Below are 27466 nucleotides of genomic sequence, written 5' to 3'. Positions count from 1 at the left end.
TATTCTGGACATGAAGAAGAGAACTCTCCACATACTAAGGCATTAGCACTGATGCTAACTCCAGCAGCCAACAGAGCTCTGATTTGGATGGGAAACCCACGGTTCCAGAATCATCACAGCAGCCTCCCACACAGAGAAAAAGAGGATCAACGTGAATGTTATTCAGTGCTATGCACTAACAAATGACAGCAAAGAGGAAAAAGAACAGTTTTAGAACAAACTCCAGTCCATCATGGAGAAATGCCTTGAGAGAGGCATCACCATACTGATGGGGGAACTTTAATGCCAAAATAGGAAGCGACAACACTCGGTACGAAGAAGTCGCGGGCAACTATGGCCATGATGATATGAATTGCAGATCTCCGTGCCGTGAACATTCTTGTGATAGGCAGTAGTATATTCACACAAAAAAGAAAACACAAGCAATGTGGGTGTCACCAGACCATTCAACAGAGAATCAGATAACTGTGTCTGAATTGCCAAGACGTTCTGGTGGTTCCAGCAGGATGTGAGAGTGATGAGAGAAGTGGCGTGGTGCCTGACAATCACCTTGTCATAGCCAGGCTAAAGTTAATGCTGAAGAAAGCATAGATGGAACTGACAAACCTATGCCAGAAATATAACACCATCCTCCTCAACAGATGCACAGAAACAAAGTGAATACTGAGTCACTGTCAGTAACAAGTTTCAAGTCCTACACGAAGTAGAGGACGACAGAGACCCAGTAGAAAACCAGTTGGGGAAGATCAAAGAAACAGTAACATCAACCTGCCAAGAGGTTTGGGTCCCAAAAACACTAGTATAAAGAATACATTTCCACTGAGACTCTGCAAAATCCAAGTTGTGGGTAAATACCCCTTTTTAACATGGTCACCCCCACGTTTTGCCTGGAAAATAATGCAGTTTTGCCAGAGGTGCACTGGGTTCCTGCTATCTATGTCTCCAGTGCCTGATTCTCTTTCCCTTAAACAGTACAATTGTTCCCCCAATTGGCAATACCTTTACCACCCCTGTAAATCCCTAGTATATTGTACCTCTGGTATCTATAGCATGGATGCTAAAGAGGGTCCCTAAGGACTGCAGCATGTATTGTGCTGCCCTCACCAGATTCATGCAAACTGCCATTGTAGGCTGTGTGACATGGTACAGATAAAAGTGAAGACAAAACATGACACACCTCCCATGTGTCATCCCTGCAGACACTGCATGTAATATATGTAAGTCACCACTACAGCAGACCTTACAGCCCTAAGGCAGGGTGTGGAGAAGTGTGGCTCACTGGTTAGAGGCGGCAGACCCGTAAGCAGAGAATCGGCCAGGGACCAGGGTTCAATTCCCGACGCGGCAGGGTCGTGGACCAGGGTCAAAAACGGACTTGATAATTCTCGCCTCGGTTCCTACTCTAACCAGGGACACACTCGGCAACTCTGGGCATTTAGCTTGCCTCATCTCTACAACGGCCCCCCACAGACGCCGGGGATGCCTGGTTTCACCTTGGAGATACCCAGAAGGGGAACATCTCACAGGGATAGCCAGGACGGGTTCCCCAGCGGTCTATAGCACCGGGACGCCCCGTTGCTGGGGTAGCTGTGCGCTTTACAAGTCTACAACATTTACAAGTCTACAACATTCAGGGTACATTATATTACATGCGAGTACATATCTGCATGAGGAGGTATGCCCCTGTGATGATCAGGGCGATTCTTGGAAATTGCCAGTGAACAGGGAAGCCATCTTGAGTATATGTACTGGGCACTGGTGATTACAAGTTCCTCAGCAACATGATGGCTTCACTTAAACTAAACATGTTTGGTATCAAACATCTCATATTAACAAACCCCCACTGATTCCCGTGATGGATGTATTAATACATGCACTCAGAGGGTACCATACGGATACCCCCTGAAATCCTATCAACCTCCAGTGTGATGGATGACTGGTGTAGACCAGTCTGTCACCACAGACAGGTTTCTGACCTCCAGCAGGTAAGAGCATATGCTTTCTGAGGGAAGAAACAATGCATGCTCTAACCAGAGGTGTTGTCATCTCCCCCAACCATGATGGCTAGTAATCATCATATCAAGGCAGAAGGCTTCAAAAGCAACTGCCGTCTTTGATATGTGACCTGGCCTACCCCCAGGCCTGGGAGATGCCACCCACTGCCCTGAGGCCCATTGAGCACCAGGACAGGTGGGATAATTAGCTAGCCAAGAGGCGTGTTCACTCTCAGGCCAGTTCCACCCCTAAGTTGGCCTACCTGATGTGAACATGAAACCAAAAATTCCACCATCTGGGTTTTTGGTGGAACTAGGCTCACTGGGTAAGGGTTATGCCCACTTAACACAGAAAGTGGTCATATAGGGAGTGTAGTCACCCTAAAGGTAAGGATCCAATTGCTACTACCTGTCACTCCCCTTCACGCCCCCTAATTTAAGTGTTTAGTAGGTGCCAGGAACTCAGATTCAATGGACCCAGAAGAAGAGGACAGAGAAGAGCCAAGAAAACGAGAATGGAAGACTTGCTGTAGACCTTTTGGTGCCTGCCTGCACCACTCTCAACAATCTGAAGAAACTGACTCATCCTGCAGCTCAGCCTCTACCGAGAACCCAATAGACTGCCAGCCCTTCACAAATAGCCAGCAATCTCCCTTGGAGTAGAGGAGCTACTCCCCTGTAGTCCTCTAGCACCAAAAAAGCAGAGTCTGGTTTACCGTGCTGCCACTCCCCAGTCATACCAACTCAGCAGTCAATCAGAAAAAGATCACTGCGCTCCAGAAGGTCAGATCCATCTCCCCACCAAGTAAGAAGACTCCTGGTCCAACCGGAGCCACACAGCACCAATTCCCAGCGTACCGGACCTCTTGAAGCAATCAGAGCCTGTTTGAGTCCAATCCAGACTCCAACAACAGCATGACCAAGCAGCCATTGAGGGACGTTAGCACCACAGAGTCCCACCTCCAGAGTGGTCCAGCTGTCCTGATTTTTGCACCCTCAACCAGCGTGACCAATGCCCTCAAGGACCCGCCAACCTAACCCCTCTGCACCTGAGTGCCCCGGCCCGGGTTCTCGAGAACAGACTGTGCTGCCTTGCTCCCAGGATCCTTGTGAACCGAGTCCCCCAGTGGAAGCTCCCAAACTTGTCCCCAAGTCCCATTCTGCATTCTGTTTTGTAGGTGCCCCCCTCTCTCCTTTGGTGTAGTGCGTAAGGCTACCAACCTGACCAGCACCTCTGCACCCGAAAGACCCAGGGTAAGTATACTCTAACTGCTGTGGTACTTTTGACCTTGGCCCCCTACCACATTAAGTCCTGAAGGGGGCCCCCAGCAACCTAATCCAAGTACCTGTATATCGAAGATGTCTTTTTCTCCCATAGGAAAGCATTGAGAGCAAAGAAGCAATGAAGACTAGTGAATATTTACTTACTTGTGACATTCAATATTTTAAAACGTACATACTTTCTTACGAAGTTCTTGGTATCAAAATGTATATAAAAATACTCGTTATTTTTCTAAATTAGTCTCAGATTTATTTTTTGCGGGTGTGTCTCATTTATTTCCTCTGTGAGTACAACAAATGCTTAGCATTACCCTATGATAAGCCATTGAGCAGTTTATGGAATAGCAATACCCCTCTATATCAACTTCATCTACTATGAGAAGACATTCGAGAGCGAGGAAAGAGAGACTCTTTGGAAACTCCTACATTACTATGGTGTGTCAGATAAACTCATAAGAATCTTCAGAAGCTCTTACGAGGAAATGACCTGCAAGATAGTCCATGGAGGAAAACTCTCGGAAGCCTTCGAAGTGAGGACCGGAGTCCGCCAGGGTTGTTTGCTCTAACCGTTTTTCTTCCAGCAGGCCATAGACTGGATCATGAAGACATCCACAGCAAGAAGAAGAAATGGAATCCAGTCGACACCATGGATGCACCTCGATGACCTTGACTTTGCAGACGACCGTGGCCTACTCTCCCATACCCATCTGTAGAGGCAAGAGAAGACTGACAAAGTGGCAGCCACATCCGCACAACTTAGTCTCAACATACACAGGAGAAAACCAAGATCCTGAAGGCTAACACAGCCAGCACAACTACAGTCACTCTTGCAGGCGACTCACTGAAAGAGGTTGAAGCCTTCACATACCTGGGCAGTGTCATAGACAAAAAGTGTGACACAGAGGACGATGTCAAGGCAAGAATCGTCAAAGCAAGGGCTACCTTCAGTCAACTAAAGATCTGGAGCTCCAAGGACCTAACACTGCACACAAAGATCAGGCTGTTTAACACCAAAGTAAAATTGGTACTTAGAGAACAACAGATATCACCACCACTTACAAAGTCCAGACCTTCATTAACACCTGTCTGAGGAAAAGCCTCTAAATCTGCTAGCCAAACACCATCAGCAACAATGACAAGGCATGAACAAATCATGAAAAGACTCTGAGGCTGGATAAGTCACATCCACTGCAAGCCTGCATCAAACACTACCAGACAAACACTTACCTGGCACCATCAAGGCAAATGAAAAAGATGAAGGCCAAGTAATACTTGGCATTGAGGCCTCGAGGCTAACTGCAAGGAGATGGATCATAACTGGAGTCATCCTCTCCCTGACGGACAAGACAACTACCACCAGAACCACCTTCACCAGCTGCATGACTATTGTAGCAGACTGAATGTGAACCAACTGCCTGAAGCTTAACTTGGACAAGACTTGAGTACTGGTCTTTGACAACAAGACCTCCCTAGGGACTCCCCATTGGACCTAGGACCACCATTCACACCCACAGACCACACAGGAAATCTAGGGCTTATCATAGAAGACAAGCTCAACATGACTACTCAAGTCAATGCATTGTGCACCTCCTGCTTCCACATCCTCCGCACGCTGCAAAAGATCTTCAAATGGTTGCCTCAGAGTACCAGATGGACCGTCACGCAAACACTCATCACCATGCCAGCTCCACTTTGGCAATACTCTGTATGCTGGAATCCGCAAACAACTCCTACACAAACTCCAAACCATCCAGAACACTGCCACCAGACTCATATTCGACCTCCCATGCCATGCTCACATCCTACTCCACCTCAGGAAGCTGCATTGGCTTCCCATTCATACGCACAGCCAATTCAAACTTCTCATGCACACATGCAAAACCCAACACAAGACAGGACCAGATTACCTTAACAGCTGCATACACTTGTATTAACCAAGCAGACACCTATGCTCTGCCTCACTCACACGCATGCAAAATGAGGGGAGCATCCGCCAAAGCAAAAATGGAGGTCACAAATTCTCCTACATCGCACCCAAGACATAGAAAGCTATTAGAGCTTCCACCTCACTTCTTGAGTTCCGCAAAAAGCGAAAGATCTGGCTCTTCGTATACGCACATTGGGGACAACACACCTGCCTGAGAGCATAGATACCCTCTCAAGTTATTAATGTGCTAAACAAATCACCATAACACACATGCAAAGGCAGAAATGTAAGGAGAAATAAAGCATTTTACTGTTTTAACATGAGTATCAACAAGGTGTTATTTTTGGGCGCAAAGCTATGTCTACAATTTTAGTAGATAGTGCTTTGCTTCAAAAACTTTGTGCGGTTGCAATGGAACCTTCATTCACCACTCATGGTAGGCACCTTCCAGAAAAGCAAAGTATAGCTAGTTTAGAGCCACTTTCCAGCACAATAAAGTTGTGTGCCGAAAAGCAAACAAAAAAAAACATTTTGTGCTGGTTTACGTCACTTTTGTGACACAATACCAATGCAACATATTAGTAAATCTGCCCTGCAGTATTATTTGGTCCCATTCCAAGTTGAGAAAACCAGAATGATGGAGTAATACCAAAAACAGTAAATATCTTACACTGTATTATTGGTATTTACTCGATGCAGCACTGCATGGGGAATAACACAGGTGGAATATCTTGATGAAGAAAACGTCAAATGGAATGAGGAACATAGGCCCAGATTAACAAAGGGCTTTTGTTCCCTTTGCGTCACACAAGGCAACAGAAGTGCTTCACTGAGATTTATTAAGCCACTCAAATCCACCTTGTGTGGCTCTGCCTGGTTTAGTAAATCTAAGTTAACGATAGGCAGAGCATTTAACTGCCTTGCATTACTTTGTGGCAGGGAGGCATTCCATTGGTGGAAAGTGGGCCTGCATTGATGATAAACAGCACACAGTACACCAGCGTGAGGAGGCAGCACAAATGCACGTTATCTTTGTAAATGTAGAGCACTTTTGATGTCTCCCTTTCATGCAAGTGATTAAACAAAGAGAACTAGCTTAAGTTGACCAAAGTGTTACAGTACTCAAATTAGTTCTGTCACGGGCACCTTGTTGGTGTATTCATGAAGCCCTCACCCACCCACCTAGTTGGTGGCATGCTTCATCATCGGGCCCACCCAGTGACACCTAGTATGTCCCGGGTGTGCTACGACGCCTGATTACAGCGGAGCTGGTATATTGCTGAGAGTGCAGTGAGGTTGGGTGAGTTGTGATTTAAAACGGTTTGGTGGTGGTCCCAGTACCCGAGGGTAAATTAAATTTTAATAACTGGGCCGTCACCAGCGGTTAAAAGTAAGGCTACAGGACACGTGAGGGTGGCGAGTTACTGCCCCCTGCGTCCTTCAGATGGTCGACATATTTCAGCCAGTGCCTTAGAGTATTCTGGCTTTCCTCAGGACCGTTTTTTAAAAAAAAGGTGTGGTGAAATAAAACAGACTTAGTGTTGTGGTACAGACTATGTGATACACTCACTAAGGCGTTTTTCTATATGTGAGAGGGGGATTCCCTTCTCATGCATACCTGTACAAACAAACATTAAGAACAAGGACAAAACATTTACAGAGAGAGTCAGTAGTCAATTTAGAAATATGGTCAACAATGGTTAGGTGGCCGGATCTATAGTGCAAGGTGAGAGGACTATAGTCGGCTAGGTGTGATGGTACTGGTGGTGCCATCAGAGTGAAAATACGTGACTAATTAGGAGCGTGGTGTGACTAAAACACGGAAATCACACTGAAAGGAGTTGACTTAGTGTGGCAGGGCGCAAGAAAATTGTTCTTACGCTTTGGGTTATTAGCCAAGGCTTCCTGGAGGGAAGCGGTAAGGGGATGACCCTATGGGAGAAAAAGAGATAGGCTGTAGGGGTTAGGGACCTGTGAGGAAAGAAGCGCTTACCCAGTTTGTTGTTTGGAGGCTTGTCAGGTTTGTCATACTCACAGTCTTTCTGGTCAGTGCCTGCCTTGTACCTGTTGTCCCGCCGTCGTCCTCCGGTAGAATGAGCCTGTCGGCGTGTGGGCTTTTTATACTATGGTTAACAAGGTAATGATGAGCACCTGTGAGAATAGTAAGGGTGGAAAGACTACCCCTTTGTGTTGTTGCTGCTCATGCTTGTGGTTTGCACACTAGTCTCTCGTGCATGCTCAGTATATCAGCGCGATTGCTATGTTGTTGCTCATGCTCATGATATGCACACTAGTTTCTCGCACATGCTCAGTTTGAAAGCGTGATTATAATGCAGGTGATTTGTACTCTAGTCTTTTGCATATGCTCAGTATGATAGCGCGATTGCATTAAGGTGCATGTAGCAACTAAAATGCCGCCGTTGGTACGGGGAAAGGGGCAACACCCGTGTTAGGTGTGGCGTGGTCTTATCTGTGCAGTCCCCCGTGCCATAGTCCCTCTGTACATAGACATAGATCATGCTCCCCCTTCTGTGTACCACTAGGCTGCCATTATCATGGGCACATGCTTCAACCCCCCTAATACTGCCATGTCAACTTTAGCGCGCAGCGCCTAGCAGCGCATGTGCATTAAGTATTGATTAAGGGGTCGAACCACTCTGGGAGGCGGCGCGTCCCTCAGGCATGTTTCCCAAATATTAGCGCATACATAGCCAACGCTGATCCCTTCGCGCCTGCACAGATAAGACCACGCCACACCTAACACGGGTGTTGCCCCTTTCCCCGTACCAACGGCGGCATTTTAGTTGCTACATGCACCTTAATGCAATCGCGCTATCATACTGAGCATATGCAAAAGACTAGAGTACAAATCACCTGCATTATAATCACGCTTTCAAACTGAGCATGTGCGAGAAACTAGTGTGCATATCATGAGCATGAGCAACAACATAGCAATCGCGCTGATATACTGAGCATGCACGAGAGACTAGTGTGCAAACCACAAGCATGAGCAGCAACAACACAAAGGGGTAGTCTTTCCACCCTTACTATTCTCACAGGTGCTCATCATTACCTTGTTAACCATAGTATAAAAAGCCCACATGCCGACAGGCTCATTCTACCGGAGGACGACGGCGGGACAACAGGTACAAGGCAGGCACTGACCAGAAAGACTGTGAGTATGACAAACCTGACAAGCCTCCAAACAACAAACTGGGTAAGCGCTTCTTTCCTCACAGGTCCCTAACCCCTACAGCCTATCTCTTTTTCTCCCATAGGGTCATCCCCTTACCGCTTCCCTCCAGGAAGCCTTGGCTAATAACCCAAAGCGTAAGAACAATTTTCTTGCGCCCTGCCACATTAAGTCAACTCCTTTCAGTGTGATTTCCGTGTTTTAGTCACACCACGCTCCTAATTAGTCGCGTATTTTCACTCTGATGGCACCACCAGTACCATCACACCTAGCCGACTATAGTCCTCTCACCTTGCACTATAGATCCGGCCACCTAACCATTGTTGACCATATTTCTAAATTGACTACTGACTCTCTCTGTAAATGTTTTGTCCTTGTTCCTAATGTTTGTTTGTACAGGTATGCATGAGAAGGGAATCCCCCTCTCACATATAGAAAAACGCCTTAGTGAGTGTATCACATAGTCTGTACCACAACACTAAGTCTGTTTTATTTCACCATACCTTTTTTTTAAAAAACGGTCCTGAGGAAAGCCAGAATACTCTAAGGCACTGGCTGAAACATGTCGACCATCTGAAGGACGCAGGGGGCAGTAACTCGCCACCCTCACGCGTCCTGTAGCCTTACTTTTAACCGCTGGTGACGGCCCAGTTATTAAAATTTAATTTACCCTCGGGTACTGGGACCACCACCAAGCCGTTTTAAATCACAACTCACCCAACCTCACTGCACTCTCAGCAATATACCAGCTCCGCTGTAATCAGGCGTCGTAGCACACCCAGGACATACTAGGTGTCACTGGGTGGGCCCGATGATGAAGCATGCCACCAACTAGGTTGGTGGGTGAGGGCTTCATGAATACACCAACAAGGTGCCCGTGACAGAACTAATTTGAGTACTGTAACATTTTGGTCAACTTAAGCTAGTCCTCTTTGTTTAATCACATATAAACCCTCGGGGACTCGGACTAGCTAACTAGTCCTCTCTCTCCCTCTTGTTACACGCCTCCCTTTCATGCAACACAGCGCAGCAAGTAGCCTTGCTGTGCTGAGTTGCGCAATATATTGGTATATCTGCCCCTAAGCATGTATTGCATATAGATATATGTTTTTAAATAATGCAATGGAAAGAATAGGTATCTCAGTTACAAAGAATTGGTGTAGGGCAGCGCCGCAATTTATTTTGCTGCACTGGCCTACGCCAATACGAAAGGACAGGAATACACCGTCTTTACAAGATACGGTGCATTCCTGTCCTTTCAGCCAGCGCCGGCACACGATTTGCAGCCGAGCGCCAACGCAGGCACCCTTGCATCATGATGCATACGTGTCTGTATTGTTAGCATGATTGCTTTGTGTAGGAAGGGGCACCTTCCTGATAAACACAATCACAAGAGGCATTTCCCTTGGCAGCCCTTTTAAGCGTATTTGGGAAATTCTGTGATTGGAAACATATCCCAGTTTGTGAATGTATTTTAATGTCAATAACTCATTAAACCTCAAATAAACATGCGTATCCATTGGCTGAATTAAATAACGTATTAAGCTGTAACTGGTCAGTGAAATGCCAAACAAACACTAAAAATTGGGATGTTTTGCTCTTTCTGGCCGCATCTCTAACTCTGCCCACTGACCCTCAGGTTATTCCCGCCATCTGATTCTCCACACAGAGTTCTCCTAGGTTTTTTTCCCACTTCAACCACTGGGCATACATTTCCCAAATGTATATTTTATTCCTTATAGCCCCATTTCTTTCTCTTATTTACTACCTCTTGTAACTGCTCCACGGGGATGGATTTCCCAGTGCACCTTGCCACAGATAGTGCTGCCAGAAGAGCCAGGAGAAAAAACGACCACGCCATTTCTGAAACCTATTAAGAGACAAACAGGCATTAAAAAACAGACAATAGAAAACACTTTAGCAATGTGAATCTTTTATGGGATACTATTGTCCAACATAGCATCAACCACAAAATGAATTGCCTAGAAGAGCTTTTTTTTTTTTTACTGCCGCATATTTCATCATGGACCGAAGTATTAAAGTGTAAGACGCCCTTGCCAAGATCCAAAAATGCGATCTATGAGTAACACACAAATCTTGGCAGCGTGGACTGAACGCACTGAGTTATTCTACCTGCAGAGTTTACAGTGTACATGCCAAGCAATACCTACCACTTTCCTGAAAACGAGATCAACACATTGTTGCTTGTAACACCTGTCAGTGTGCGACTTTTCACGGTATCACTTTGTGGACTGCAGTAATTAGAGGAGAGAGAAACCAGGGCTCATATTTCTCATTTTTCACACAAAGCAGCGCAGTAATGCAATTTGCTGCACTGCGCTGTGTAAATGGGAGAGGGCAGGGATATTTACCATGATATGGCGGATTCCTGTCCTCTCCTTATGCTGGAGCACTCAGTGCAGCCTCGCGTCAACGCAGGCACCCTTGCGTCATGGTGCAAGGGTGCATGTGTTGTAGGCAGGATTATTTTTGTGCAGGAAGGGAGACCTTACTGCATAACAACAATCCTTTTAGGCAGTTTCCTCTTTCTAAGTGTACTACCTAATGCAGCACACTTACAAACAGGAAACAACAAGGACAAATAAAGATATATCTTCTCCTCATTGCGCCTCTTGTGGGAAGGGGTACAATTATGACACATTTCTAGGTCTACCAGTGTTGGAAAATCTAGGAATGCGTCAGAATGCATGGGTGGATGCGTGGAACACCCTGGCTCCACCCATGTAATGGCTCCACCATGCAGTGTAACCCAAGGCAGCGACTTACGCTGCCTTGCTTTGCGTTACACCAGATTTACCAAGCCACACAGGGTCATGCAGTATGGATTTGATTCCATTCCCTGCTGTTACCTCCAGTAAGTCCCGCACAGGGGAATTACTGAGAGGTTTTCGGTGGCCATGCCCCTTTTCTCCATCACTCAGAAAAAGCACCTCCTGGCAGACTAGTTGGGGAATGTTGGCCCCTACGGACCCTTAGGAGTCAAGGGGAATTCATCCCCCAACCAGCAGCGCACCAGGAGGCAAATTTGCAGAGTGGTGGAGAAAGGGGACAGGACCCCCGGTGAGTTACTTGGGTTTTTGTTTATTTTTCTTCCTAAATTTTATGAAGGGTGGCCGGGAGGCACGTTTGCAGAGTGATGGCGAAAGGGGCTGTGCTCTCTGTTTGCGCCCTGGGGAGGTGACGGTCCCCGGGGCCGCGCCGTATTGAAAACAAACTGATGTGCCCCAGGGAGGTAGCGGTCCCTTGGGCAGTGGAGGGCCAGGCAGGACCCGTATTTAATTGTAATAAAGCCTCGGGAGTTAGTAGTCCACGGGGGAGTAGTAAGCTCCAGGAGAGGGGGCCCATGCATCCCCTCTCCTATATTTGCACAATGCCCCGGGACCTGGCCCACCCTGGGACTATATTTAATGAAGCGCAGTAGTCCGCGCTTTTCGTTTTTTTTAAAAGAGCAGTTTGTGCTCTCCTTTGCTGAAAGCAGGGTGTTTGCTATGGCTTGGAGGGAGCGGGGCTCCCGCCAAGCCATAGCAAACTGCAATGTCCCGGGGGGTAGGCACACTGCTGGAGCCGGCCCTGGGAGGTGGTGGTCCCCATGGCCATGTATGGCTCCAGGAGGATGTTGCGCGGCCCCCCTACTTTCTTCTTTTAGGGCCTACCCCGGGAGGTGGTGGTCTCCGGGGGGCAAGAACTGCCCACGGCCACTCTCCTATTTTAGAGGTTTGGCTCCAGGGGGATAGTGGTCCCCGGGGCTCTGTGAGACTCCCCAACCCAAATGTAAGAAACCCCGGGTTAGGTGGTAGTCCCCGGAGTAGGAGGGGCTAAGAGCCCCCTGATATTCTTGTAATTAGCCCCGGGGACCACCACCTCCCCGGCGCTAAGTACAGTCTGCTAGGCCCCCACATTATTGGAATTAGCCCTGGGGAGGTGGCGGTTTCCAGGGCTTTGATAAGCCCTGGGCTGGGGGCCTCGCGAGCCCCCTCCTATATTTATCATATGACCCCGGGTTATTTAAAAGCAAGCACGGTAGCCCGTGCTTGATTTTTAAAAAATGTTTGCCATGGATACGCGGATCCATCCACGAATCGCGGCAAGACGTTTTTTTAATTGTTTTACCCCCGGCGGGGGTACTAACATTTAATTGGCTAGCAACAATTCAACCAGGAAGTGTTGGTAGCCATTTTGGGACTTGGCTTGAAGCCAAGTCCCACATAAGAAAAGTACAAAATAAAGAAAAGGGGGCAGGAAATGGCCAGATATGGTAGCACGTTTTTTTCACTTTGCAGCAAATTTGCAGGTGAATTCGCTGCAAAAAAGGTGCAGCTTCCATGCCCCTTTTAAAAGAAGCCCACAGGTGGGCCAAATTTTGAGTCCTTGTTAAAATAAAGGAGGGGGCACGTGGGTTTAATTGAACCCTAGGGACCACCACCTCCACGCGGTTTTCGTTATGTATTATGTGGGAGTGCCTGCACGATACCCCCGTGCCCTGGGGACTACCACCTCACCAGGGCATTGCAATAAAAAAAGCAGGGTTGGCGGGACACCGGAAACCCTAGGGGCCGCCACCTCCCCAGGCTTTTACTTTCATTAGTGGGGGGGCACAGACCCCCCCCCCCCAGCCATGGGGACCGCCACCTCCCTGAGGCTTTATTTACATTAAACTGCCACGCCTTCACGGAAATAGAACACAATCAACCCAACACTCTTTCATCCTATTTGGGGCTCTTGAGTCAGGTGCTGCTTTGTTTCAGTGACACAGTGGGCCTGCAACTCGGACCCACATCTGCACCTACCCGTCGCACAGCAGTTGCATGCTAACTCAAAAAATGATGGACCGGAATGCGGCCCCAACCGATTACCATTGGTTGAGTTTAATTCAAGCATTCTATCACCTTGTTGTTGAAATTTTATAGGCAAGGCACTGGACTGGCCTTTGCTGAGGAAGCCCAACAGCCAGTCTCCCCACAGGTACAAGTAAAAAGGCCTGGACTCTGGACTATGAATGGCTGGGGGACCTAGGGTCCAGTACCCCTGGGGTACCTTCTACTCAGTACTCCTGGGGGACAATCTGGTCAGTGTCCTTGGGGGACCTAGAGTTTGGTGCCCTTGGGGGACTCGCTACTCAGTACCCCTGGGGGACCTAGGGTCTGGTACCTCTGGGAGAACTACAGTTTGGTATCCCTGGGGGACCATCTAGTTGGTACCCATGGGGGACCTAGGGTTCAGTACCCCTGGCAGACCGAGGGTACATTACCACTGGGGGACCAAGGGTACGGTACCCCTGGGCACCCTATAGTCAGTATCCCATGGGGACTCTCTACCAGGTACTCCTGAAGGACCTAGGGTTCGGTAACCCTGGGGGACCCTCTGGTTAGTACCCCTGGGGGGACCCTCTACTAGGTACCCTTGGGGGACCTAGGGTATAGTACCCCTGGGGGACCTAGGGTATAGTACCCCTGGGGGACTGAGGGTTCGGTATCCCTGGGGACCCTCTAGTTGGTACCCCTGGGGGACCTTGGGTTCAGTACCTCTGGGGGACCTAATGTTCGGTACGGCTGGGTACCTAGGGTTTGGTACCCCCGGGAGACCCACTACAGAATACCCTTGTGGGATCCAGGGTTTGTTATCCTCAGGGCATCGCCTTGAAGTAACCGGCCCAGTGATGAGTGAAGTGCTGGAATTAATCTCATCCACTGGTACTTACTCCCACCTCAGATTAGCGTAAACTATATGCAAATCAGCCTTGATCCTACTCCAGTCCAAACCTCCAAGCCCTTTCGGGAACCTGAACACAAGCAACCCAACACTCTTTCATCCTAATTGGGACTCATCAGTCAGGTGATGCTTTGTTCCAGTGGCACAGTGCGCATGGGACCCTCATCTACGCATACCTGTCGCACATAGAGTATCACACTGATGTAAACAAAACAGCGATTGCATGCTCACTCAAAAAACTATGGACCGGAACACGGCCTCAAGCGATTACCAGTGGTTGAGATGAATTCACATATTCCATCTATCCTGTTGAAATTTTGGAGGCAAGGCACTGGACTGGCCTCGACTGAAAAGTTTGTTAGCCAGTCTCCCCACAGAGTACAGGTTAAAAAAAGAAGGCCTAGACTATGAACCTCGAACCTTTTAAAGTGGGGGACCTAAGGTTCAGTTCCCCTGGGGAGACCTAGGGTTCGGAACCCCTGGGGACCTAGGGTTCTGAACCCCTGGCGAAACCTAGGGTTCAGAACTCCTGAAGGACCCAGGTTTCAGTACCCCTGGGGGACATAGGGTTCGGTACTCTCAGGAGACCCTCTAGTTGGTGCCCCTCGGGGACCTAGGATTTGGTACCCCTGGGTGACCCTCCACTCAGTTCCCTTAGGGGACTGAGGGTTTGTTACCTCTAGGGAACCTAGGGTTCAGTAGCACCAGGGACCCTGTACTCGGTGCCCCTTGGGCACCTAGGGATCGGTACCCCTTGGGGACCCTCTAGTCAGAAACCCTGGGGGACCTAGGGTTCAGTACCCCAGAAACCCTCTTGTCGGTCCCCCTGGGGGACCTAGGGTTCGGTATGCCTGGGGGACCTAGGGTTCAGTATCTCCAGGGGGACCCACTACTCAGTACCCCCATGGAATTTAGGGTTTGTTTCCCCCCAGGGCATCACATTGAATTAAACAGCTCAGCAATGAGTGAAATGCTGGAATTAATGTCATCCACTGGTGATATCCCACCTCAGATTAGATTCATCTATATGCAAATAAGCCTTAATCCTTCTCCAGTAGGAACGGTCCAGTCTAAGCTGCCAAGCCCTCTTGGAACCAGAACACAAGCAACCCAACACTCTTTCGCCGTAATTGGGGCTTTCAGTCAGATGCTGCTTAGTTCCAGTGGCACAGTGGGCATGGGACACATATCTGTGCATATCTCTCACACTTAGCATGCAATTGCTGTTTTGTTTAAATCAACGCGATGCCATATCTCAAAGCAAAGATGGACCAGATTGCCACCCCGAATAATTATCAGTGGTTGAGATTAATTCAAGCATTCCATCTATCACCTTGTTGAAATTTTATTGGCAAGGCACTGGACTGGCCTTGACTGAGGAAGTCCATTAGCCAGTCTCCACACAGAGTACAGGTAAAACAAAAAACATAAGCTCTAGACTATGAGCCTTTAACCTTTGAGAGTTGGTGTGTGAGTGGCTCTATAGGTAGGTTAGTGGGTGTGTGAATGGCTGTATGGGTCACTCAGTGGGTGTGTGAGTGGGTCTGTGGGTGTGCGAGTAACAGTATGGGTCTGTGAGTGGGTGTGTTAAAGACTGTATGGGTGTGTGCCTGTGTAGATCTGTCAGTGGGTGCATGAGTGTCTGAGTGACTTGTGAGTGGGTGCATGTGTGTTTGAGTGGGTCAGTGTGTAAGTCTCTGACTGGGTCTGTGAGTGGGTGCATGAGTGTCTTTGAAGGTCTGTCAATGACTGGTCGCTGAGTGAGTGGGTGCGTGAGTATCTGAGTGGGTGTGTGAGTGTCCAGTAGGTGCATAAGTGCCTCAGTGGGTCTGTGAGTGGTTGTGGGAGTTCTCTGAGGGGGTCTGTGAGTGACTAAGTAGGTTAGTTAGTGGGTGTGTGAATCTGTGAATGGGTGCATGAGTCTCTGAGTAGGTCTGTGAATTGGAACATGAGTGTCTAAGTGGGTCTGTGAGTGCACAGATGAGTGTCAGAGTAGGTCTGTGAGTGGGTGTGTCAGTGTCTGAGTGAATCTGTGAGTTGATGGGTGAGTCTTTGATTGGGTGTATGAGTGCGTGAGTGGGTGTGTAAGTCTCTGAGTGGGTCAGTGGGTGTGTGTTAGTGGGTCTGTGAGTGGGTGAATGAGTGTTTGAGTGGATCTGTGAGTGGGTGCATGAGTGTCTGAGTGTGCCTGTCAGTGGGTGCCTGAGTCTCTGAGTGGGCCTGTGGGTGAGTGAGTGTGTGAGTGAGTGTGTGCATGAATATATAAGTGGGTCTGTCAGTGGGTACGTATCCTCGTGCCAGCTCCCCCTGTGACGGTCCTCCTGTCCAACTTGACTGCAGTCTGCTCCCCTCTGCTGCCTTCGGTTTTGTGCCTCTTCTGCTTATTTTCTGCTTCTTCTCTACTCACTGCTGCCCTCTATTTTCTCTCTTTCTCCTCGCTCCTGACCTGTATTCTGCCACCTGCTGTTCGATTCTGTCCTCTATTTTCACTTTTGCTGCTTGTTTTCCACCTCTATTTTGCCTCTTTCTGCTCATTCTGCACATTATTTTGCCTCTTTCCGACCTTTATGCTGCCTCTTGCTGCTGGTTTCTGACCTCTACTTTGTCTTTGTATGCTTGTTTCCGACCTTTATTCTTCCTCTTTCTGCTCCTTTCTAACATTTATTCTGCCTCTTTCTGCTCGTTTCTGACTTTATTGTGCCTCTTTTTGCTCGATTCTGACCTTTGTCTGCCTCTTTCTGCTCCCTTCTGACCTTTATTTTGCCTCTTTCTGCTTTTTGCACTATAACAACCCTTTGAGGTACTTGAAATTGATTACCTTCACACACAATCTCTAGGAGACTATAGGATTCCTCTAATCAAAGGCCATCTATGTGGAGGCTTGAATATATCTATAACCATATATTATATTTGTTTGGATTTTAACATTGTTATCTTCACACACTATATGTGAGGAATTGAATGTTATGTTTACACACTATATCAGTGGGTTTTGACCATGATTATCTCCACACACTATCTCTTTGGGGATTTGTACTTAACTCTAATAACATACTATCTTTGTGGGGATTTGATCATCCTTATCTTTACACACTGTGAGGAGACTTGAACATTATCTTTTCAAACTATTTAATTGGGGACTTGAAAAACATTATCTTCACACAGCATCTCTCTGGGGACTTGAACATCCAAAAAAACACACACTATCTCTGTGGGGAAATGAACATTGCTATATTTACTCACTATCTGTGTGGGGACTTGAGAATGATTACCTTAACACCATCCCTGTGGGGACTTGTACATTCCTAAAACTACACACAATATCTGTTTTTACTTGAACATCATTATCTTCAAACTCTGTGTGGGGACTCCTACATTGACTTTTCACATTACTTCAGGCGGACCTCAACAAACCCCCCACACACTATCTCTGTGGGGACTTGAATATAATTACCATCACACTTTACCCTTGTGGGTACTTTCATCATGGCTATAGACCATCTCTGTAGAATCTATGGTGCCACTGAGGTCATATACCACCTCTGTGGGTATCAGTGCACACCATCCCTATGCAGACATTAATATTACATGCATTCCTAGGGAGATGTGGTCTAACAGCTCATTTGACAAAAAAGTAAGCAGCTAATAAAACTCAGAGTTCCTCTTGAACGTATTGCTTTATTCCAACTGTTAACTTGTTTGTGTTTTTGTTCCCTTATCTCTTAAGATCGTGAGCACTAAGGAATGGGTTAAATATAGTTTTGAGTGCATTTCTGTAATTATCGTACGATTTTCTGACACATTCACAGCATAATCCATCTTTCGTGTGCCACTTCGATATGTGCAGCAGTTTATATATGACTTGAGTATGATGTTTTTCTGTGTAGATTGTTTATAATATAAACATTTAACCATGTGCTTTTGACTGTATTCATCACAAATGGTCATTATGTGGTAGGTCCTCACAGAGATAGTTCTGTGCGTGTGATTAAGCAACAATATATTTGCAAATTTGAAGCAGTATCCTGTCTCATGAATTTTTCTTAACTTTTTTCGGTTATTAAGATATTTTTAAAATATTGGGAAAGGTTAGTCTCCGCAAGGCAGGCATTTACACATAATCCCCACAAGGATGCTAACATGTGCATATGTATGTGTGTGTGTGTGTGAACATGTAATACATATTTATTTAGAGTCAAGAGCATACACACTTGCATGTAACTAATTGATCCCATTTCTTTTCAAATTGTTCAGGATGTGTAGGGTATATAATATTTCTTTTGACAATAAAACAAACAATATGTAATCTCCTGTCACTCAAAATAAACATCTGCCATTGTTTCAACATTCAGTGACATTTCAAAGTGATTCATGGAATATATGCTTGAACAGCATTCTTTAGCAGGAATTATAGAATTGTTTTTATCACGCTATAAAAGATACATTTTTGGTTACGAGAGTTTTATACTGTAAAATCAATATGCTGATTGATGGCCAATCTTTTGTGCGAAATGCAACACGCACAGAAGAAAGCAAGTAATTGTGTGTCCAAGATATGACTGCTTGCCAGCATCTGTAATTGTAAAAGGATTCAGGCAATAAACTCGAAAAATCATGGAATGAGATACAGTAAACCCAAACTTTTTACAGGAATAGATCGAAACTATAAAATGTGGTTAAAAGGCTCTGAAAATTACTTCTATTATCAAACGTCAACGTTCTTCACACGCTCCACGGATCCTGTGCGCCTCATGAAACACTCTTACCATAGGCGAGAGCCGCATGTCAAACACTGATTTTCACTTGTAGGCCACTAGATGACAGTATTTTTGGGTCTAAATCAACCTTATGCTTTAGCACACAATGGACTCCAGCACAGATAAGGCTGAAACTTCAAGCAATGTTGATGTACAGGGGGCTGACCTACTCACACCATGTGATATGTATTGCACCCTACTCATAAGACATATATAGGTATTACACCTCAAAATTATAGCGAACAAGCAGCTCCATCTTTAGCTTTATCAGCCCGCCCTCACTGTTTGCATAAGACTCTACCTGAGTCTAGAACATCAAGCCATGAGAGTGCATACAAGGCTACAACATGAGGCTTTTCTGATGTAAAACATACAACAAAACATCCCACTGTCTGAGGTTCATAATATCTCACACAGAATGTACATAAGACTATGGCCCAGATTTCCAAAGCCTTTGTATTGTCCTTGTGTTGCGCAAGGTGACGCAAGGCAACTCAAAGGATTAAGTAAGATTTACAAAGCCACGCAATGATTTGCGACGCCTTATGTGACTTTGAAAAGAAATGTGACGCAAGGCAGAAGCATGCTCTGCATTGCATTACATTTTGTAGGGGGAGGCGTTCATTGGGTGGGGCATGAGCATTCCCATGCATCCACCCATGGATTTTGATGCTATCCCGGATTTACTAAAGCCAATGAACCAAAATAGTACGAGACTCTGACCATGGAGTACTGTGGAGAAGTATGTTTATTTCTTCTCATAACTTCCCTTTTCTATGCCTGATGCATTCTGCATCACGCATAGAGAGAGGAAGTTGCTTCTTAAAATAGTTTTTGTGCAGAAAGTACAAATACAATCCTGCCCGTGACACAAGTGTCCTTGCACCATGTTGCAAGGGTGCCTGCATTAGCACTTGGCAGCCTCAAGTGCGCCAGCGCAGATACAGAGCTGAAGAGTGTCACATCTATGTAGATATTGTGCTGCTCAGCTCTCTCCCATTCACGCAGGGCAGGCAACCCATATGATGTAGAACACGCAACCTATTTGGAAACATGAATCTCTGTCTTTAGGTATAACACAACAGTTGCATGATGTTTGTCATAGAATACCTAAGGATGTTACACCCAGCCTCTACCAGGTACTTTAGTCTCCATACAGGGCAATAAAGCTCAACTCATAGGATGTACCTGAGAGTTAATTACAGATGGTCGATAACCCATCATGCATAATGTACATGAGACTCTATTTGTAGATACAATACCCTTCCTCGTGATGTACAATACCCCACCCACATGATGTCGATACTCAAACCACACAATGCACTTGATACTTCCTTTGAGGTCAATCTTCATGTCAAGATAATATTTTCTTGAGACAATGATTGAACCTCTTCCCTTCAATCATTATGGGATAGCTATGTATTACCTCTGTTGCTCCTTGACTGAACAGGTTGCAGACAAACTGTTGACTTCAAAAATCAGAAAACTGGTTTCTGGTCCATGCTTTGGTTAAACTATAGAGGTTACGGACAGTTGACTTTATCTCCCAGTACCTTAAATTGTAAATGAGTGCATTGTAATCTGTGTCATATAAAAAGCATGGGTAAAGCCACTAGGTCTCAGATATAAAGACAAAACTATTGGCTTTGACAATGCTTTTAAGTGGGCTTTCTCTAACAATTGCATGAATCATGACGTATGCAACACAGTCAGGCTCATCTCTGGCAATCTTGCACTGGGTGTTCCATTAACAAAAACCTAGTCTGCAGATACACTCGCAAGTGTCGTGAGACGCATGTGTGTGTCATGACACGTGAACATGCATGCATCATGATGCAAATACATGTGTCGTGATGATTGGTGGTCATTTTCAAGAGGTATTTTTTTTTTTTTAAGTAAAAAATAAGTGTGCACCAGCACAACAAAAGGAAGCAAGCAGCCCGGTGGTACTGTGCTGCTGCCAGGCCCTTGCTAAAAGCAGAACCAGCGCGTCACCTCCTCGCACCAGAACATGACACAGCAACCCAAGGTAAGGTTCTTTTAAATTTTTTATTATTGCATACTTAGCTCTATGACACATTTCAGCAGGTTCCCCTGCCTTGATCATATATATATATATATATATATATATATATATATATATATATATATATATATATATATATCAACCAAGCAACGTTCCAAATATGTGCACTCTCGGAAACACAGACTCCGTCCACCAAGGTGAAATTGCCGTTTAAACGGCAATTTCACCTTGGTGGACGGAGTCTGTGTTTCCGAGAGTGCACATATTTGGAACGTTGCTTGGTTGATATTACGAACCGGATTTCCCTGCCGGTGCGCGCACCACTCTACGCGGGTCCCAAGCTGTCCGGAAGGGGAGAAGCGTTTTTTGGATATATATATATATATATATATATATATATATATATATATATATATATATATATATATATATATAATTAAAATGGAATGTAGTGGGATGGGAGCATCGGGGGCATGTGGAAAGAGAGTACACCTGAGAAGGCTGTCGAGGGCGGAAGATCAAGTTAGGAAGAGAATGAACATTTGTAGTCAAATGGAGCACTGACTGCAAAAGAAAACAAAGGGCCTCATTTCTGGAAACTGTTGCATCTCTGCGTGAAAATAGCGATGCAATAGTTTTCACTTCTCCCTCCTTGCGATTTGATGGATGCTTTGTGCCGTATTTAATGTACCGCATTGCTGGGGTGTGTCTGAAAACAGATGCAACTCCAGCAATGTGTCCTTTCACATGGGCGAAGCCCCATGTGAAAGGGCCTGCGTCAGTCTTTCCCCTGCCGTGAGGCAGGCGTAAGATATTGACGCAGTAGCGTCCTAGAAGTGGTGCACTGAAATCTTATAGATTTCAATGTGCCACTTCTACGAGGCTTTTTGCGGGGTAACGCTCACCCTGAAAACATTATAGTTGGTGCACGTATAATGTGGTGCAGAGGTTTACAAAAAGTGATGCATCTGCCTAGATGCATCACTTTTTAAATATGGTGCAACGCGGTGCTTTTTCTTATGCTGCCGGTGCATTATAGTTGGCGCAGGTATAATGTGGTGCAGGGGTTTACAAAGTGATGCATCTGCCTCGATGCATCACTTATTAAATATGGTACAACATGGTGCTTTTTTTTATGCCGCCGGTGCGTCACAAAAAGTGATGCTCCAGCGGTGCAAAAGTGTCGCAAGGCCTCATAAATAAAGCCCAAAATGTCTACTCAAGGCACCATTGGTACGACACAACTCATCCAGTCAGAGTATTGTGAGACCGAAAGGTTCCTGAGAGGGACAAAACAAGACTAGGGAGGAAAGCCACTGAATCAAGAGCAGTCGGACTACGAGTAAATATTTTAAAGACTATCACACCAGGGATACAGGAAAGGCAATAAAGCAGCAGGAAATAAGAACTGCCTGCCTTGGATGAACATATGCCAGCCTGCTTCAAACGAGTTTGTAAACTGCTGCCATGTTTAAATGGCACGTGATGCATTTGCGTTCATACCGCGGTTTGATCCTAGCAGGGTCTGCTCTAGGGCGGTGCGGCCTCACTGGGTGCTAACCTGGGGAGGGGGCACTGACCTCAGGGGAGGGGCACTGTGTTTAGCAATAACTTATGATTTAAAAACACCTGCTGTAGGGTTCCTTGTGCATCCAGTTTTCTCCCAGCAATAAAAATGTCAATATAACGCTTGTGGTTAATGTTCTTGATAGAGAGAGAGTTCAGAGCTGTCTAGTCGCAGTTTGCACTTACCATAAAGTAGCACAGAGGGTTAATATGCCTGCTGCAAAGAACGCGCACTGAGGAGATCACAGATCTGTATTTTATGTGGACAGCTGAGTGTATTGCTGCTTTTGTAACAGATGTATTACCGCAATTCATAAGATACAACTCTAATATAAAACAGTGATTATTACAAACTGTCATCAAAAAGCTGCATGCAAATTGCATAAACGAGTTAGGAAGTTATGTTTATCCCCAGTCTTTCATTATCTATTCCTAATGCTGCTGAAAAGTGTTTGGGTAGATATCAATTCTTATTAGTAAAGTCAGCTTTACCAGCGCTTTAAAACAAATGAAATGCATGTGAGAGAGGGGCTATGGAGAGAAGAGGGGCACTTTTGCCTGGTGGTCATGAGGGAATCCGAGGTACAGGGCCGGCTTTAGCACTGGTGACGCCCAGTTCGACAATGTTTTTTGGCGCCCCCAACGACCACCTCAGTCACGGATACCCTCACTACCACCCTTTAACAGTCTCCATAACCTCTCTCTCAGATGCATTTAATTAATTTTATAGCGTCACCCATGAAAGTGAAGGGTGTCAAAGCATTTTGGATAACACACGCATTACACAATCAATCGTAGGTCTGTAAATCAGTGTATAGTAAATGTTGTGAAGAGTACTTGATCTGGAGAAGCACAAACTCTGAATTTAAAATGTAACACAATGGATTGGGGCTCTCTTTAAGAGCAAGAACGGATTTGTACCCAAAATGAACCCTTTTTGCAACATTACAATAATGAAAATCTGGGGAAACAATCCATAGCTCTAATTTATACCTTGAAGTCTGTACGCAGTTCTTTGATGACAGTTAATAACTCACTGTAAACTGCAACTAACAAAAGGAAGTCTCTGACAAAAGCAGTAACCCACTGACCTGTTTACATTACATTCACTTTGTTATCTACATGGTACATGTTATTTGCAGCAGGCATATTAACCCTCTGCACTACCTTCAAAACGTCCACCAGTCAAAACTCCGATCTTGCCTGGAAGAACATTAATCACTGGAGATTTCTTGACATTTTAATTGTTGACTGAAAATAGCTTGAGGCCAGGAATGCAGCAGCAGGTGCTTTTAAGCACACAGGCGCCCCCATGGGAAGTCAGCACCCGGTGCGGTGCGGTAGCACCGGTCGCACCGCCCTAAAGCCGGCCCTGCCGAGGTAGATTTCTGGGGGAGGGGGTGCACCAAAAAAGATAGTCTCACCTGGCGCCACCAGTGCTAAAGCCAGCCCTGGATCCCAGGATCAGACATCTCTGCCCAAGAGGTGATGCTGTCCTGTGACGTCTACTTTCAGACACACAAAATGGAATATTTTTCGACATTTTATAGCGCCCCTCTGTCTTCAGACACGGATGTGCAATACATTGGAACACGTTGGGCTGCCTTTATTGAGCACCCTAACTATATGCCCCAATTTTACTCTAATTCCCACTTGATAATCTTACTCTGGTGCCGCTGTTAGACCCCTTCCTTCTTCTAAGAAGTATCAAAAAAAGGCTATTTATGATTTGTGTATTTTACTACTAGAATATGAAAAAGGTGTAACACTGACCCCATCCATAGGGAACACCACAAAAAGAGTTGTCTGCTCGTTCTTATGTAGTATATGTTAAACCAAATGACACCAGCCTTACCGACCCCAGAAGGATGACAAGCTGGGTTAGCCCCATGCAGGATTGAGACGGTAGCCTACAGGTTACCAAAATATCTCCTTAGGAGGAACTCCAAAGCAGGGCATTTTGACAGTTTTTTATCGTTGAAAGCGTTTACCTTTCGCCAAGTACTATAGAGTTCGAATTTGTCCTAGCCGGATTCTGTCAACTCTTTCCAGTGTTGCCCACCCAAAGTATGAAGAGATGATAAACCTTCATGGGTCGAGCTGCAAATTTCCCATTTAATGTAACTTGCCCCCCAGAGGCAATAGAATATATTGACAGTTAATCTATGTAATAATCTTTGTGAATATGCATTCAATAAATGCAGGGGAAACCGATTCAGGCAAAATGACCTCCCAGAAGTACAGATATAATACTCCAAAAATGCAATAAGTTAAGAAATATTGCCCTGAGATGGCTTCTTACTGTTTATTCTATCTGTTGCAGGTGTTCTGGGTTCTCTTTCTGTTATTTTTCTGCAGTCCTTACCCCACAGTGTCAAAGTTGATCTTATCACTGATTGAAGCTAAGAACAGTCTTTTTTTTTCCTTATAACAAGTTTTGTAACATGTGTCCTAGAAAAAAAGGTCAGATCCATCAAAAGTGTAAGATGAGCAAGAAATGCCTCTGGGGATCTTCCATCATCAGTTCTGAGGCCAAGCACGTGGCTCTCCTCCTGTGCCAGACACAATCTTCCCACCAGACTGCGTATGAGCCGTCAAAGATGGAAGACGGATGTGCGTTGCGTCAACCTGAGTGAGTACAAACGAGTAAAGCTAAAACCACTGAGAGGACCTATTGATCCCCAAAAGACAAGACCTGGAACACAGTGACAGAACCTCACTTTTCATTTCTCTTGTCCCCTGCTCAGGGGATGCGTCCCTGGCTTTGATAAAGCAGATAACAACATGATGATTGCTTACCTTCTAGGGCAGTGACACGCTAGAGAATGTCCCGCTTGCTCCAACAACAACTTGTCTGAAGTTTGTCCCGGGTGCTTCGCTTTATGCGCCTGGTACTTATACAATACAGCCTGGGTCTCGACAGATTCGTGGTTAATGACCCACGTCTTGCATCAGTTGCTGTCGCTAATTAAATCTTTTAATAGTCAATTCCTTTTAATCACCTTTCCTCACTTACACAGCAACACTGTTATGAGTCAGCTTGCAGGGGCATGCACTGATATTGACCTGTTTATGAGAATTCCAATCATAAACTGCATGCCAGAGAGAAGTCACTTTAGCAGGTATATTGACTTATGGACAACTGTCGAGGCATCAGGTACATCAGGCGCTCTCAAGGGCTTGGAGGTGTGTGATAAACTGCAGGCTACAAAAAGACATTAAGCACCCACCTATAACCTGGCTTGTAAAACATATGCCTACTCGACAGTAAAGGACATAGCCCAAGGGAATGTTTGTAATGGAAGTGCAATGACTGACATAAAACTGTCGAGTGGATCATGATAGCTAGTGCAGTGGGCGAAGAGTGCTATGCAGAGAGCCACTGGAATAATAGTATTCTTAGGTTACAACGTTTTCTGCGTAGTTATGGATTGACCCCACTTGCCACAAAAAAGATTAAACGTTACTTTAAGCAACTACTACTTATTCCAAAATGAACCTAGTGAGGTGAACCTTTTACCTACTATGGAAAGGCTATACAAGTGAATCTTTTAGTTAAGATGATGTGTGTTTGAAAATGCCACTTTTAGAAAGTTGGTATTTTCTTGCTTAGCCATTCTGTGTGCCTCTGTTGGTTTGTGGATTGATTGTCTGGCTTTGGAGTGACAGGGGCTGGGTGTGTGCATTCTCTTCAGACGGGAAACATCCTTTACAAAGCAGTCATTACATCGCACTACCTTTACAACGCAGTCATTACAATTCAACATCCTTTACATCGCATGCCATAACAACACAGCCATTACATTACATATCACTACAACGCATGTCATTACATCGCATGTCACTACAACGCATACCATTACAAAGCATACCATTAAAGGGCATAGTTTTTACCCCTACACTATCTAACACTTACCCTACTGTTGCACTCACTGGAGTGGGAATGATAATTTTTACCTCTACACTATCCAAAACTTACCCTACTGTTGCACTCACTGGAGTGTGAATAGCAATTTTTACCCCTACACTATCCAACACTTACCTTATATGCAATGTAATGGTATGCATTGTAATGGTATGCTTTGTAATGGTATAATGCAATGTAATGGAATGCGTTGTAAATGTAGCTTCTAAAAATGCATTGTGATGGTATGCGATGTAAAATCATGCGTTTAAATGGATGTTGCGATGTAAAAACTGCGTTGTAAAGGCATGCGTTGTAAATGTATGCATTGTAACGTCATACATTCGTTGAGGTGTGTCTTGCCTTTTCCTGGATGAGTCAGGACTGGGCTTAATAGACCTGGGCTGCATTTAGAGTAGTGGGAGGAGATTCCCCTGCACTTAAATAGGCCTGGTCTGACTTAGACAATGCTGTCTCCACCTCCTGCCACGAAGCTGGGCCAGAGAGGACAGAACTGGTTTAGACTGGCTCTCTGCAACAAGAGAACAAAGAGAAATTCAGTTTAAATATTGGGGCCCAGACCACAAAACTTATTCTGGGCTCAAGAGGAACCTCTGCCAAGGGGAAGAGCTGGGAAAACTGAAGTAGAAGTACTGCCCCTTTGCTGTGTGGGGTTGGCCTTCAGTGGCTGTTTCTGGCAAGGAGAGGACCAAGATTTTGCTGGGTGCTGTGCATCCTGCTTGAAGAAGATCTCCAAGGGCTTGGTGTAGAGCTTGCCTCCTGTTCTGAAGTCTCAGGGACACAAAGACTTCATCCCCTCTGTCTTCCTGCACCTGGCACTGCTGTTTCAGCTGCCACAGAGGGAAAAAGCAACACCACCTGACTTACACCACAGCCCTGACGCATTACAATGTCGCCCCGTATCGACTCTGACGCCGTCACTGAGGCTGCTACCTGCACCGGAGCTGAGGGCACCGCTTGTGACACTCACGATGCACTGCCCCAAGTCGCACCACAGCCCCGACCTCACCGAAGCTGGGGCTTCCTCATCGCGAAGCCGATACATGACGTGGGTGACCACCCAAATC

At 45.8% G+C, this 27466-nt stretch overlaps 1 protein-coding gene across 1 annotated transcript in view; it reads right to left on the bottom strand.

The window, feature by feature from the left end:
* The window catches only part of LOC146867365 (uncharacterized), a 79842-nt gene extending 54508 nt beyond the window's left edge, over positions 1-25334 (bottom strand). Inside the window, exons 1-2 of the mRNA XM_085614954.1 lie at positions 25274-25334; positions 10164-10265 (exon numbers count right to left, since the gene is read on the bottom strand). Coding sequence (XP_085471080.1) covers positions 10164-10256 — 93 coding nt within the window. The 5' untranslated portion in view covers positions 10257-10265; positions 25274-25334. The remainder of the gene's footprint in view (positions 1-10163; positions 10266-25273) is intronic.
* Between the last annotated feature and the right edge of the window lie 2132 nt (positions 25335-27466).

This window comes from Triturus cristatus, chromosome 1_2, assembly GCF_964204655.1.
Source record: "Triturus cristatus chromosome 1_2, aTriCri1.1, whole genome shotgun sequence".
Classification (NCBI taxonomy): Eukaryota; Metazoa; Chordata; class Amphibia; order Caudata; family Salamandridae; genus Triturus; species Triturus cristatus.
This window is presented reverse-complemented; position numbering and strand designations above follow the sequence as displayed.